General features: G+C 39.2%; 2 protein-coding genes across 6 annotated transcripts; both read left to right on the top strand.

Moving 5' to 3' along the window:
• The first annotated feature begins 272 nt into the window (after positions 1 to 272).
• Positions 273 to 9,981, top strand: LOC103512891 (homocysteine S-methyltransferase 2-like). 5 transcript variants are annotated; one of them, XM_026826241.1, is made up of 6 exons: positions 273 to 508; positions 6,911 to 7,115; positions 7,942 to 8,080; positions 8,410 to 8,663; positions 9,031 to 9,233; positions 9,604 to 9,981. In XM_026826241.1, the coding sequence occupies exons 2-6, from the start codon at positions 6,921 to 6,923 to the stop codon at positions 9,764 to 9,766; spliced, it is 954 nt and encodes a 317-aa protein (XP_026682042.1). In that variant the 5' UTR covers positions 273 to 508; positions 6,911 to 6,920; the 3' UTR covers positions 9,767 to 9,981. The 5 variants fall into 5 exon arrangements, with proteins under 5 accessions (XP_026682042.1, XP_026682039.1, XP_008475899.1 ...); XM_026826238.1 differs by having other exon boundaries at positions 274 to 508; positions 6,850 to 7,115; XM_008477677.2 differs by lacking the exon at positions 273 to 508 and adding an exon at positions 762 to 898.
• On the top strand, positions 3,350 to 12,810 carry LOC113468928 (Down syndrome critical region protein 3 homolog). The gene is made up of 4 exons (XM_026826242.1): positions 3,350 to 3,588; positions 11,684 to 11,842; positions 12,193 to 12,289; positions 12,665 to 12,810. The coding sequence occupies exons 1-4, from the start codon at positions 3,397 to 3,399 to the stop codon at positions 12,808 to 12,810; spliced, it is 594 nt and encodes a 197-aa protein (XP_026682043.1). The 5' UTR covers positions 3,350 to 3,396.
• The last annotated feature ends 2,547 nt before the right edge of the window (positions 12,811 to 15,357 follow it).

Raw genomic sequence — 15,357 nt, 5'->3', positions numbered from 1 at the left:
TGAGCTTTGTATGGTCTTGTCAGATAAATTTGTACGTGTGTGGGCGGCTGTTATGCGCAGTCGCCGTTTACTTGTAAACGGAACTTTGCGCAGTCACAACATGGAGGAACCGCGGGTATTTGAACCGAGCTTGATCGTGTAAATAGAGCTTGTGTTTTTGCGTTCTTATCAGTTTTGCTGTTTCATGGAGGAACCGCGGGTATTTGAACCGAGCTTGATCGTGTAAATAGAGCTTGTGTTTTTGCGTTCTTATCAGTTTTGCTGTTTTTTTAACTTTTTTACATTTTTTATCACTAGAAGTAGAAGGTCAGTCACTAGAATTACCAGTCAACAATACGCTAATTTCAAGAAAAGTAAACAGCTAAGCAAAATCTGATTTCAATTTGGTGTTAGTCATCACATCACCCGTCACCAGTGGTTAGTTGCTTGCACTTCAAATGGAAAGTAAAGAGTGAATTCAGCTTGCTGTCAACATCTTCAAAATACACAATCCTAAATACACTTTCAGGTGAGTACCTATTGTATCGTTGTAAATCAAGTGAAATTCCATCTACAATTAGTTCCCATTGGTTAGAATGAATAGTGACATTTTTCAAGGAATGGAAAATCTTTTTAAGGCATGGAAAAGGCCAATTTAATAAAACAAGTAGGGAAATATTTAATGAAAGTGCAACAGAAGGCTGGAAAAAATCATAATTTCAGATGCAGAAACTAAGTAGAGCTGGAATAGTAAGAAAGATATACAAGAGCCAGGTAGCTAAGCAAAATCTGATTTCAATTTGGTGTTAGTCATCACATCACCAGTGGTTAGTTGCTTGCACTTCAAATGGAAAGTAAAGAGTGAGTTCAGCTTGCTGTCAACATCTTCAAAATACCACAATCCTAAATACACTTTCAGGTGAGTACCTATTGTATTGTTGTAAATCTATGACAAATTTATTGCTTGAAAAAGCAAGCTCTGGTTGACTGAGTGTCACATACTGAGCTTGTATGCTGGAAGTCCTGGTTTTAATTCCCAGCATAGTCAGGCTTTGTGCACAGCCTTGTAGATAGTCCAATGGCTTCTGAGTGTTACACCTGGCAAAAACAAAGTCTGATCACCATGAGCTTTCAAGTTTCATGTTGAAGTGTTTGTTAAGCCCTGTGCATAGTTGCAAATTGTTTGGTGTTTGGGTGTAGTCTCCCAGCAATATTCTGAGAAGTTAAACTAAGTATGCCAAGCCCTGTGCATAGTTGCAAATTGTTTGGTGTTTGGGTGTAGTCTCCCAGCAATATTCTGAGAAGTTAAACTAAGTATGCCTAATAATAAAAGAGGATATGACCATGGGCAATCTTTTCTAATCATAGGCAATTTTTCAGTAATAAATAGCAACATTAACAATTCATGAGTGGTGTATACCAGTATACTGAAAGTGCTATGGTCTTATTGTCCCAGTCTTATATCAATTTTGGCAGCACTGAAGACAAAAAGAAAAGTATTGGGGCAAATTAGTGGAGTCTGTATCTCTAGCAATTCTGTTGAGATTTGGCACAGGTTGAGCTAAGCCATTCAGGCTTTAATTAAATCACAGAGTCACAGCACATTCTTGATGTTGAGATTTGGCACAGGTTGAGCTAAGCCATTCAGGCTTTAATTAAATCACAGAGTCACAGCACGTTCTTGGGAGCTGCAAAGATTCCATAGGGTCTTAAAGTTCTATTTGTAGCTAACAAATTATTTGTATGTTGAGATTTGGCACAGGTTGAGCTAAGCCATTCAGGCTTTAATTAAATCACAGAGTCACAGCACGTTCTTGGGAGCTGCAAAGATTTCATAGGGTCTTAAAGTTCTATTTGTAGCTAACAAATTATTTGTTTATTGTACTAGCTGCTCTGACCCATACTTTCTGTTATTTCTATTTCAGAGAGACGACTTTGAAGGATAAAAGATGAACCTGGACTATTCAAGAATATTGCTGGTCAAAGTGGAATATAACCAGAGAGTCTCAGGATTATTGGTTCTGATCACGGCCGTATTTAGGGGGTATGGGGGGCCTCCCACCTCTGGCTGTTTTTGATGCCTTTACTGTGGGTACTCCAGAAATTTGGACCACTGTTTGGGAGTCTCAGGATTATTGGTTCTGATCACGGCCGTATTTAGGGGGTATGGGGGGCCTCCCACCTCTGGCTGTTTTTGATGCCTTTACTGAGGGTACTCCAGAAATTTGGACCACTGTTTGCATTCTTACCCCCCTCCCCTCACAAAAATTATGGATTGGAGCCTGGTTCGCGTAGCTTGTAACTAATGCAGAAAAATATTGCCTGATGAATATGACTGCATTTCCATTAATTCCATCCTCCTCTCAAAAGTGTGTGTTTTTTTACGTTTTTATAATACTGATACAATGGGTGTAGATACAAAAGTCTACAGTTTGTAAAAATAATTTGACAAACTGAATAAAGATGGTGAAGAAGAAAATCAATTATTATAAATAATTTTTTGCTTTCTCATATCCGAGCAGAGCATAGTCTAACCTCATTTTACTTCAGTCAGGCAGTTCCTTCCCCATTCTGATAGATTTTTTTTATTATTATTCTAATTAGATGATTTCAAAAAATTCTAGCCAATCAGATTGCTTACATTGAGATTAAAACTGAAACAGAATTGAAACTTGCTTTGTGGCTATATCATTTAGTAACTACTCAAACCAACCATTAATTATGAGGGTCAAAATGTTCATGTGTAAATGTTTTTATTTGGTGTACGGCCTAGGCCAAGCACTCTGGGCTCCCATAGATCACAGGTTCATACCTCGACAAATAGCTTGAGATCTCAAAAAAGAAGGAAAAAAAAGTCCTGTCCAAGTTCATTTGCGTTAAAAAATATGAACAAAAGAAAGCACTATAAACCTATAAAATACACGAAACCTACATAGTTTAGTCCAAGTTCATTTGCGTTAAAAAAATATGAACAAAAGAAAGCACTATAAACCTATAAAATACACGAAACCTACATAGTTTAGTCCAAGTTCATTTGCGTTAAAAAAATATGAACAAAAGAAAGCACTAAAAACCTATAAAATACACGAAACCTACACAGTTCAGTCCAAGTTCATTTGCGTTAAAAAAATATGAACAAAAGAAAGCACTATAAACCTATAAAATACACGAAACCTTGTTTAGACTGCTAGGGCAAAGGGACTTTTCAGTCTCATTCTGGCAGTAAAACAGGGTATATTCTATTCTATAAATTACCTATTCATTATACCCTCCCCCTAATTCTATTTCATACAAGAACCTAAACTAACGTTTCCATGGTAGAATCAAATATTCTGAAAATGACTTAATCAACCTCTCCTCTGACTTCAGCCCATTCAACTTCTGTCCATCGAGCTGGAGCTGGCAGCAGCGGGCAAGATGCCATCAGGTACTACACAAATTCCATTCGAAGCTCCTCTCAAAGCCAAACCTAACCGATCCCTGTTTGAAACCTACCATGGGGTGTTCGTCAACGTACAGTACAACTTGAAATGTGAGCTGAAGAGGTCGCACTTCAATATCCTGTCCAAAGACTTGCAGAAAATCAACGAATTCATCTTAGAAAATAAGGTAAGAACGATAAGTTAACTGTATTGTTTTGTACAACGCTTATGGTACCTGAGATCAATCAATGTGATTTCTCAATTATTTAGCCCTATGGTATCTTAAGGCTAAATAATTAAGAAATCACATTGATTGATAAGTTTAACTTTGTTTTTTGTTTGTTTGTTTTTTTTTTTTTTTTTGTGCTAAAAGCATTATACTTCCCCTAATTTTTAATTTTTTTTTTTTTTTTTTTTTTTTTTTTTTTTTTTTTGTGCTAAAAGCATTATACTTCTCCTCGGCCCTGGTTACCGCGAGGCTTCACCGGAATATCACTCGCTACTGCTGCTACAGAACAACAGCCGTTGTAAACAACCGCTGCCGCTCCACAACAGCAAGCAGCAACTGAGCTCTTGTGGAAATCGAAAGATAGTTTAAAGGAATTTTAATTGTGTTAAGCATAAATGCTTGTCACAAATGTCGTTCCCTGCTTAATGGACTACGCTAAATTTCATGACTAATACAATTGGTTTGTCCCATTATAAGAACATGCTCAATAAGTGTAAGACTAGTCTTCATTTTTCTCCTTTACTATGTATAGGCCAGACTCAATAAATGTGGAGCATCTGGTACATCAGTGTTTGGACTCTCAGCCCCCCTATCAACAAAATCCTGACTACCTTGACACAGCCCTGCTCAGGTTACTTGAAAAAAAAAAGAAGAAGAAGAAGTCAGAGGGGGGGTAAGTCTTTTGCATTCAGTCAGCATTCAAAACATTTTACTGAGTTGGTGCAAAGTCACCCGGGCAGGTGCAAAGTCACCTCAGATGACGGTATTGATTTGAGCCTATATCTCACATTTCAAGTGTTGGGAGCCCTACTTCTGAATGATAAGTGACAGAGTACCTGATGCTTTATCTTGTCATTGTCTCTAGTTCTAGTTGCTTTATCTCAGACCTTGCACTACTTCATATTGAATAATGATACCCAAGAACTTCACTAAATGATGAGTGCTGAGGTGCTGATGTGATAATGATAATCCTACAATAATGTTCCCTTTCTGTTCTGTGAAAATTTGAATGAAGTAGTTAGGTACCTATTACCCACTTTTTTAAACTTCTCCCCTCTAAATAAAACAGTATTTTTGGAGAGGGAGAAAGTAAAAATCTCCTATAGATAGGTACTCAGTACATGGACCAAAATTTCATTTGCAGATACTCATTTTAAATTTTATATTCTTCTCAGTGTACCTATTTACAATCAATTGGGTAAGAAATTAGGACTTAGTAATATTTACCTAGGCATTGGGCTGAGTCTCAGACAATATCTCATTTGCAGATACTCATTTTAAATTTTATATTCTTCTCAGTGTACCTATTTACAATCAATTGGGTAAGAAATTAGGACTTAGTAATAATTATCTAGGCATTGGGCTGAGTCTCAGACAATATGAAAACTGGATAATAAATATTGAAGAGTGAGAGGTCTCCTCAGGATTCACTTTTGACATATTTCAATAATCAATAACTTTTGTAACATCTCTTATCAATCTTGTCATACTGAGAGACTATGCCAAAAAATAACCTAGTGTGACTTATTTGATCCACTCAAAATATTGTGATCGTCCCGAAATCGAAGAGAGGAGGAAGACAGGATAGGAGGAAGCCAGCCGTTCCGAGAACGAATATTATCCCATCAGAATAAAATCTGCCCCGGGAGGGAATTGAACCCGCGGCCTAGCACTTAGCATGGCAGTATAGTGGTTAGTAACTTTAGATTGAGTCTCTTGCACAAGCTAAATTGTACAATATTTATTTGCCAGTGAATACTTGGCTTGAAAATCTGAACCTTCACACCTACACAACCAATTTTTATCCCAGTAAATACATAATACAAGTCTTCATTTTTCTCCTTTACTACGTATAGGCCAGACTCTATAAATGTGGAGCATCTGGTACATCAGTGTTTGGACTCTCAGCCCCCTATCAACAAAATCCTGACTACCTTGACACAGCCCTGCTCAGGTTACTTGAAAAAAAAAAGAAGAAGAAGAAGTCAGAGGGGGGGTAAGTCTTTTGGTATTGATTTGAGCCTATATCTCACATTTCAAGTGTTGGGAGCCCTACTTCTGAATGATAAGTGACAGAGTACCTGATGCTTTATCTTGTCATTGTCTCTAGTTCTAGTTGCTTTATCTCAGACCTTGCACTACTTCATATTGAATAATGATACCCAAGAACTTCACTAAATGATGAGTGCTGAGGTACTGATGTGATAATGATAATCTTACAATAATGTTCCCTTTCTGTTCTGTGAAAATTTGAATGAAGTAGTTAGGTACCTATTACCCACTTTTTTAAACTTCTCCCCTCTAAATAAAACAGTATTTTTGGAGAGGGAGAAAGTAAAAATCTCCTATAGATAGGTACTCAGTACATGGACCAAAATTTCATTTGCAGATACTCATTTTAAATTTTATATTCTTCTCAGTGTACCTATTTACAATCAATTGGGTAAGAAATTAGGACTTAGTAATAATTATCTAGGCATTGGGCTGAGTCTCAGACAATATGAAAACTGGATAATAAATATTGAAGAGTGAGAGGTCTCCTCAGGATTCACTTTTGACATATTTCAATAATCAATAACTTTTGTAACATCTCTTATCAATCTTGTCATACTGAGAGACTATGCCAAAAAATAACCTAGTGTGACTTATTTGATCCACTCAAAATATTGTGAATATAAAATTTCAACCAAAAAACAATCAAATTGTACACCTTTTGAAGTGGAGGGAGGAGCACACGTTTTATTAATAGCAATTTCAGTACAATAACTATATCTACACACTTCTAAGGAGGTACACACACAACTTATTTTGAATCATTTGATTCAGAGTTTTATTAATATTAATTTCAGTGCAATACCTATACACTTCTAAGGAGGTACACACACAACTAAATATTGTGAATATAAAATTTCAACCAAAAAACAATCAAATTGTACACCTTTTGAAGTGGAGGGAGGAGCACACGTTTTATTAATAGTAATTTCTGTACAATAACTATATCTACACACTTCTAAGGAGGGTACACACACAAGTTATTTTGAATCATTTGATTCAGAGTTTTATTAATAATTAATTTACGCACACAACTTATTTTCAATCATTTGATTCAGAGTTTTATTAACATTAATTTCAGCACAATACCTACACACTTCTAAGGAGGGTACACACACAACTTATTTTGAATCATTTGATTCAGAGTTTTATTAATATTAATTTCAATACAATACCTATACACTTCTAAGGAGGGTACACACACAACACACACAACTTCTTGATTCAGAGAAGCACACATGGCAGAGCTGTACCTGATAGACGGAGGATTTTCCTCGCAACTCAGCAAACATGTGGGCGAGGATAATGTCACTGAAAAAGACAATCCTCTGTGGTGCTCCGCGTTTCTGCATTCAAATCGTCAAGCTGTGATCGACACGCATCGGGACTATGTGCGAGCTGGCTGTGACATTGTGACTACCAACACCTATCAAGTAAGTATAATATCGGATTATCATAAATTAATAGAATATTCCCTGTTTATACTGCCGAAATGAGGTACCATACAATTCCTGACCAGCACTAAAGTCCAGCAACAACATCGTGGAAAAATATTGGGGTGCAGGTGCACGTGGGAGAATAACCTAATGGCCAAGTTCCCGACATTTGAAAACGACAACAATACATATACTAACATATCTTGAGGGTATAATATCGGATTATCATAAATTAATAGAATATTCCCTGTTTATACTGCCGAAATGAGGTGCCATACAATTCCTGACCAGCACTTATAATATCGGATTATCATAAATTAATAGAATATTCCCTGTTTATACTGCCGAAATGAGGTGCCATACAATTCCTGACCAGCACTAAAGTCCAGCAACAACATCGTGGAAAAATATTGGGATGCACGTGGGAGAATAACCTAATGGCCAAGTTCCCGACATTTGAAAACGACAACAATACATATACTGACATATATTGAGGAGGGGAAACTAAAAATATTGGGATGCACGTGGGAGAATAACCTAATGGCCAAGTTCCCGACATTTGAAAACGACAACAATACATATACTAACATATATTGAGGGGGGGAAACTATGAAATACGCCGAAATCGAAGAGAAGAGGGGGACATGATAGAAGGAAGCTAGCCGTTCCGAGAACGAACCTTATCTTCGCGCCGGGCGGCAATCAAATCCGCGACCTAAAGCTTCCCAGCTAACTAGACAATAACAAAACGTCCTTGGTGAATTTTGGTTGGTTTCACTTTAGGGCTATCCCAATTAAAAATGGTCTCTCATTTATTTTTCAGGCCAGTGTGGAAGGCTTTGTTCAACATCTAGGCCTGAGTGAAGACCAGAGTGTACAGCTGATTCGAGATGCTGTCAAGTATGTGAAGGAAGCCATTGCCTTGGAAGAGAAACGAGATCCAGCTATAGCCAGCAGACATGGTGAGAAAAATAGAACAATAGAGTACAGGTATTAGTTTTTTTTTTTTTTTTCTTAGTAAGCTGTAGAACTGAAATGTGTGAAAATTTGTGTTGGCATTTCACCCGCAAAATGGATTATTCCCAATGTGCTTCATAAATTTCTTAATATGTATTACACATTTTCTGGGTACCTACGTATATTAAAATAGAATAGAATATAGCCTGTTTATCCTCCTGGGATAGGACTAAAAAGTCCCTTTACCCCCGCAGTCTAACCAAGGTCTCATATATTTTGACATATTATGGGGAACATACGAGATTAAGTAAGAAAAATCTCCCTTTTATTTCAGTGAGGGTCGCAGGATCGCTGGGTTCGTACGGTGCATTCCTACACGATGGCTCGGAATATCGTGGCGACTACATAGACAGCACCACTCCTCAGGAGCTGATCGACTACCATAGGCCTCGCATAGAAGCACTGATACAGGGCGGGATAGATCTATTGGCCATAGAGACTTTGCCTGCCCAAGAGGAAGCCATGGTCCTGGCAGAACTCATCAAGGAGTATCCTGGCCTTAAGGCGTGGATTTCCTTCTCGTGTAAAGTAAGTTGAGGGAGGTAGCTCTGAGGCGCTTGAGTACCTGTAGTACCGATATCCCCCGGTTTTTTTTATTATTATTTTATACTAGTTCGAACTTTTCCGGAAGTATATTAGGTGGAACAGAGCACTTTGAAATAAATGCCACTACTGAAGATGCCATAACTGGCGAAACCCGGTCGGGTAAATAATAAATTAATTTTGTAAAAAAAAAAAAAACTGAACTGTTATAATTTTCCCCAATTGAGAATAATTGCTTTGATAAAACAGGGTATTACATACTTACCTTGCTTAAGACTCTTACCTCGATTTATCACGAACACAGCTGAATTCCTCGATAAAAGATTAAAAGTCTTCCCAATATTTCTCCTAGGATGAAAAGCACACCTGTCACGGAGATAAGTTTGGACTGATTGCTCGGGACGTATACGCTAAGAATCCTGCTCAGCTGGTGGCAGTGGGAGTCAATTGTCTAGCCCCACATTACGTAGAGTCTTTGCTAACCTCGGCTGGTAGAGATGTGCCCCTCCTATGTTGCCCAAACAGTGGGGAAACATTTGATCCTGGCCAGAGAATGTAAGTTAAGCCTTTTTCTTTTTATCTATGATTTAGATAGGCCAATTTTTTTAATTTGGCCTATCAAAGTAATAGATAGCAAAGTATAAAAAATCACGAGAAATTAGGAAAGGAACTGAGGGAAAAGTGGAGTTTTTATAATTTCTCTTTTTTAGCTATTTGTAAATTATTTGGGCAACTTTTTTTAATTTGGCCTATCAAAGTAATAGATAGCAAAGTATAAAAAATCACGAGAAATTAGGAAAGGAACTGAGGGAAAAGAGGAGTTTTTATAATTTCTCTTTTTTAGCTATTTGTAAATTATTTGGCAACAAACAAAGATCATAGAGAATTAGAGATGGAAAAATATAAATCTCTCTTCCCTTTCCAGATGGATGAACAAGGACTCCGTACCTTCTGTGGACACTTATGTACCTCGCTGGCTTGACACAGGGGTTAAATACGTAGGCGGATGCTGCAGAACTAACGCCGACGATATGAAAAAGTTCCGAAAAATCATCGATGAACGGATTTTGACACGATTAAAACAGTGAAGCACTTGGGTTCCTTCAAAGCATTTGCACATACGTTCCATTTTGTTCCTGAATCTGCCATAAATTCAGACAATGTCAGTTTGAAAGACGTGAAGATATTTTGTGTAACACCGGGGATTTGAGATGAAACTAGGTACATTTTATATTTTCATCTTATCTGTTATTCTCAGAATATTATCACTGTACCTACCCATCTATTAACATCAAAGTCAAACTGGAAGTAGGTACTTAGGATACTGAGAATTTCAAAGTTATACTAGGCACATATCTAATCCCCATGTGTTACTCAACACCGGGGATTTGAGATGAAACTAGGTACATTTTATATTTTCATCTTATCTGTTATTCTCAGAATATTATCACTGTACCTACCCATCATTAACATCAAAGTCAAACTGGAAGTAGGTACTTAGGATACTGAGAATTTCAAAGTTATACTAGGCACATATCTACTCCCCATGTGTTACTCGGTTATTGCTCTACTATGTATAAGTAATACATACTTCATTATCATGGTTATTAAATAACCTGATTCTTAACTACTCCCTTTTGTGAGTTCAATTTTATCTTACTGAAATCCAAAGTTTTCCATATCAGTGCAATGTGTATTATTATTTTTTAAATTTAAAGTCAAAATTTTGAGCCTTTCTTATAAAGAAACTCCCCCTCAAACGAAAGTAATTATCTCCTTTTTACCTTCCCTTTTTAAGCATTTTGTAGACTTTTTGATATAAAGTTCTGATACGCAGCTGCCTTATTATTATTGAGAGTTATATTTTTCGTTGCAGGTATTCGTTTATTTTATTTTCCTAATTTTCTGTAAGTAGTACAAACTATTATGTTGGATTTAATTTGACAGTTTCATTTTATTTTACGATATTATTATTTTATGTTCAAAACATTTTAAGTTTAAATAAAACTTCATTACTCTACATTGTGATTAAATAATCTGTTATTTTATTGCGTGTATTTTTCAGAGACTACATGTACCCTCAACCTATTGAATTCTTTTCTAACTTTGGTAGGATAATTCGCTATGCTTGAATTTTTTCTCACCTTACCCTGGTAAAGCCAATGCACTGCGTCAGGGGATACCCGCGTGATGATGAAGGGAAGTGTATTGATCCAGAGGACGAGGTTAGAGGTTAGACCCTGGTAAAGCCAATACACTGCGTCAGGGCGCCAGCCTAGTTAGCTTAGTTGGTAGTGCGTCTGCCTTGTAAGCGCTAGGCCACGGGTTCGATTCCCGCCCGGGGCGGAATTTATCCTGATGGGATCATGTTCGTTCTCGGAACGGCTGGCTTTCTCATATCCTGTCTTCCTTCTCTCTTCGATTTCGGGACAATGAGACCATAGCAGTTACAGTTCCCTCTGTCAAACCTCTTAAAGGAATACTGCGTCAGGGGATGTTCTTATGACCTGACACAAGTTTAGTAGCAACGGACCAGCCTAGTTAGCTCGGAGTGTAGCGTGCCTGTGCCTGCCTTGTAAGTAGTCGAATGCATTCGATTCCGGGGAGGACTTTATCCTAGATAGGTATTGTTCGTTCTCGGAACGGCTGGCTTTCTCCTATCCTGTCCTTTTCGATTTCGGAACAGTAAAACCTCTGTTTTTACAGTTTCCTCTATCAAGACTTCTGAAAAAATGTATTATTATTTTGAAGAGGTTTGACAGAGGGAACTGCTACTGCTAGGGTCTTATCGCTTATGGTCCCGAAATCGAAGAGAGAAGGAAGACAGGATAGGAGAAAGCCAGCCGTTCCGAGAACGAACCTTATCTCTTCAGGGTAAAATCCGCCCCGGGTGGGAATCGAACCCTCGGCCTAGCGCTTACAAGGCGGAAGCTCTACCAACAGTACCAACCAAGCTGACCAGGCTGGCTATTCTTTACATTATTTTTCATTTGTATTCTTTTCAGGCTATTCCCATCGACAGCGTGAACCAAGTTCCCGTCAAGTTTTCCATAACTCCAGAATCTTTAACCAATGCCCGCGATAAGTTCAACATTCCCCGATTCCGGATTTCCGGACATTTGGATTCGACAGAGTGCTCTGTGGTGCGACCTTTTACTGGAGAGGTAGGGTAATAAATAAATAAATAAAAAACAGGTTTTATAGAGGACTTTCTCGATTTATATCTGTCGCTCCCAGAAGTGTGCGACTTGTACTGCTCTCTCGTTTGCACTGAGCAGGTCCTCCTGGGTCGTTTAGTCTAATGGGTCGCAGACAAGGAGGTGGTCGTTTGTCGGTGGTTTATAACAACGGAGGCCTTACCATCCCGAAATCGAAAGAGAGAAGGACAGGATATTAGAAAGTGAGCCGTTCTGAAAACGAACTTCTCTTTAGTATAAAGTTTGACCCGGGCCGGAATCGAACTTGCGCCCTTATGATTAATCCTTAACCCATGGCTGTATGATTCGGTTTTCAGATCGTGATAGAACAGACGGAGCTTCCTATTAAGTCTGTAGAATTACAACTCGTCAGAGTGGAAACTTGTGGCTGTGCAGAAGGGTACTCTAGAGACGGTATGTTAAGTAACAAAAAGGGGATATATTTTGGCATATATTTTAAGTAACAAAGAGGAGATATAGGGGAATAAAAAGGGGATAGCTTTTGTGCCCTACTGGACCATTAGTACAGTAACGAAAAGGGAATGTGCTCTTTAGGTTTTGGCCCTATTGGCCTGTTTTAGGAGGGGTCGCTTTTTCCAAGTGACTAAGTTCATTAACATACTTATTCTCCATTCATGGGAATCAATGCGGAATAATGGAAGCAAGCGGCTCTGGAGAGAGGAGAATGGGCAGCTGCTGTGACACAAGGCCGTTAAGGCCGCAGCCAAGGATAAGTAAAGTAAGTATTCTTCTACATATTGAGTTTGTCATACATATCTTTTGTTTCAGCAACGGAAATCCAGAATATTCAGATTGGTGAGGGCAACGTGTTCACTGGGATCCCCATTCCTATCTACATGGTGTTCCCTAGACTATTCACCTGCCCCACTCTCATAACAAGCAACTTTAAAATAGGTAAGCAAAGCTTGATATAAGTGCAGTACCGAGACGGTATTTTCATATCTTCCTTTGGAAAAGAAAAAAGAAAAGAATCGTCTATTTCAGCTCTATTATTGTGACCTGATAAGTTTTTTTTGTAACCAACTTGCTGTTTGAAAAAATCGGTCTTTTTCTTACTTTTTTTTTCTTCAAATAAGGCGTTTAAACACAGGAATACCACGTCGTTCACGCCGGTTCTGTATTTTTAAAGCAGAAAAATAATCATTTAATTATTCTTCCAACCACTCAGTAATGTAGTGTTAATAAAACTCTGAATCAAATGATTGAAAATAAGTTGTGTGCGTAAATACCTCCTTAGAAGTGTGTAGGTATTGTGCTGAAATTAAGGGACCAATCTCAGTGGTGCAGTGGTTAGCGCGGTGGACTTTGGATCTGAAGGTTGGTGGTTCGAGTCCAAGTCGGTCAAACTTTATACTAAAGAGAAGTTCGTTTTCAGAACGGCTCACTTTCTTCTATCCTGTCCTCCTTCTCGATTTCGGGATGGTAAGACCTTCGTTGTTACATGTTACTTACAGTTTCCTCTATAAAACCTAGATTTTTTTTTCCTACCTCTCCAGTAAAAGGTCGCACCACAGAGCACTCTGTCGAATCCAAATGTCCGGAAATCCGAAATCGGGGAATGTTGAACTTATCGCGGGCATTGGTTAAAGATTCTGGAGTTATGGAAAACTTGACAGGAACTTGGTTCACGCTGTCGATGGGAATAGCCTGAAAAGAATACAAATGAAAAATAATGTAAAGAATAGCCTGTTCAGCTTGGTTGGTACTGTTGGTAGAGCTTCCGCCTTGTAAGCGCTAGGCCGAGGGTTCGATTCCCACCCGGGGCGGATTTTATCCTGAAGAGATAAGGTTCGTTCTGGTCCGTTACTACTAAAGGAGGGTTCGATTCCCACCCGGGGCGGATTTTATCCTGAAGAGATAAGGTTCGTTCTGGTCCGTTACTACTAAAGTGTGTCAGGTCATACATAAGAACATCCCCTGACGCAGTATTCCTTTAAGAGGTTTGACAGAGGGAACTGTACCTGCTATGGTCTCATCGTCCCGAAATCGAAGAGAGAAGGAAGCCAGGTGGAAGAAAGTTGACAGAGGGAACTGTAACTGCTATGGTCTTATCGTCCCGAAATCGAAGAGAGAAGGAAGACAGGATAGGAGAAAGCGATTATCGTCCCGAAATCGAAGAGAGAAGGAAGACAGGATAGGAGAAAGCCTGCCGACAGAGGGAACTGTAACTGCTATGGTCTTATCGTCCCGAAATCGAAGAGAGAAGGAAGACAGGATAGGAACACAGAGGGAACTGTAACTGCTATGGTCTTATCGTCCCGAAATCGAAGAGAGAAGGAAGACAGGATAGGAGAAAGCCAGGGGGAACTGTAACTGCTATGGTCTTATCGTCCCGAAATCGAAGAGAGAAGGAAGACAGGATAGGAGAAAGCCAGCCGTTCCGTAACTGTACTTTTTTAAGCGAATGCAAATATCAAGTTTTTTTTTAAAGAGGTTTGACAGAGGGAACTGTGACTGCTAGAGAAATCGAAGAGAGAAGGAAGACAGGATAGGAGAAAGCCAGCCGTTCCGAGAACGAACATTATCCCATCAGGATAAAAAAAAAAAACACATGTATTTTTTTGTTAAGAGGTTTGACAGAGGGAACTGTAACTGCTATGGTCTTATCGTCCCAAAATCAAGAGAGAAGGAATTTTTTTAAAGAGGTTTAACAGAGGGAACTGTAACTGCTATGGTCTTATCGTCCCGAAATCGAAGAGAGAAGGAAGAGAGGGATAGGAGAAAGCCAGCCGTTCCGAGAACGAACATTATCCCATCAGGATAAAATCCGCCCCGGGCGGGAATCGAACCATTTTAAAGAGGTTTGACAGAGGGAACTGTAACTGCTATGGTCTTATCGTCCCGAAATCGAAGAGAGAAGGAAGCCAGGTGGAAGAAAGCAGAGGGAACTGTAACTGCTAGTTATCGTCCCGAAATCGAAGAGAGAAGGAAGACAGGATAGGAGAAAGCCTACGATGGGAACTGTAACTGCTATGGTCTTATCGTCCCGAAATCGAAGAGAGAAGGAAGACAGGATAGGAGAAAGCCAGCCAGGTTTGACAGAGGGAACTGTAACTACTATAGTCTTATCGTCCCGAAATCGAAGAGAGAAGGAAGACAGGATAGGAGAAAGCCAGCCGTTTCGAGAACGAACATTATCCCATCAGGATAAAATCCGTCCCGGGCGGGAATCGAACCCGCGGCCTAGCGCTTACAAGGCAGACGCGCCACCCGAACATTATCCCATCAGGATAAAATCCGCCCCGGGCGGGAATCGAACCCGCGGCCTAGCGCTTACAAGGCAGACGCAGTTATCCCATCAGGATAAAATCCGCCCCGGGCGGGAATCGAACCCGCGGCCTAGCGCTTACAAGGCAGACGCACTACCAGCTTCTGGCTTAAGGGTTCAAAGTGCTTGGCACGCAGAACAGCACCTCTTGTCTCTAATCTCCTATTAAAACCTACATCTTTTTGGGCTGGCG

The sequence above is a fragment of the Diaphorina citri genome, unplaced genomic scaffold, assembly GCF_000475195.1.
Source record: "Diaphorina citri unplaced genomic scaffold, Diaci psyllid genome assembly version 1.1 scaffold896, whole genome shotgun sequence".
Classification (NCBI taxonomy): domain Eukaryota; kingdom Metazoa; phylum Arthropoda; class Insecta; order Hemiptera; family Psyllidae; genus Diaphorina; species Diaphorina citri.
The sequence above is the reverse complement of the archived record's forward strand: the minus strand, read 5'-3'. Positions and strand labels throughout refer to the sequence as shown.

Bases quoted from the DNA above. Each gene is read 5' to 3' on its own strand.
- LOC103512891 (XM_026826241.1), top strand. From the start codon at position 6,921: ATGGCAGAGCTGTACCTGATAGACGGAGGATTTTCCTCGCAACTCAGC. The intron at 8,081-8,409 runs GTGAGAAAAATA...CTTTTATTTCAG, and splicing joins AGCTATAGCCAGCAGACATG to TGAGGGTCGCAGGATCGCTG. The intron at 9,234-9,603 runs GTAAGTTAAGCC...TTCCCTTTCCAG, and splicing joins TTTGATCCTGGCCAGAGAAT to ATGGATGAACAAGGACTCCG.
- LOC113468928 (XM_026826242.1), top strand. From the start codon at position 3,397: ATGCCATCAGGTACTACACAAATTCCATTCGAAGCTCCTCTCAAAGCC. The intron at 3,589-11,683 runs GTAAGAACGATA...TATTCTTTTCAG, and splicing joins AATTCATCTTAGAAAATAAG to GCTATTCCCATCGACAGCGT. The intron at 12,290-12,664 runs GTATGTTAAGTA...CTTTTGTTTCAG, and splicing joins AGAAGGGTACTCTAGAGACG to CAACGGAAATCCAGAATATT.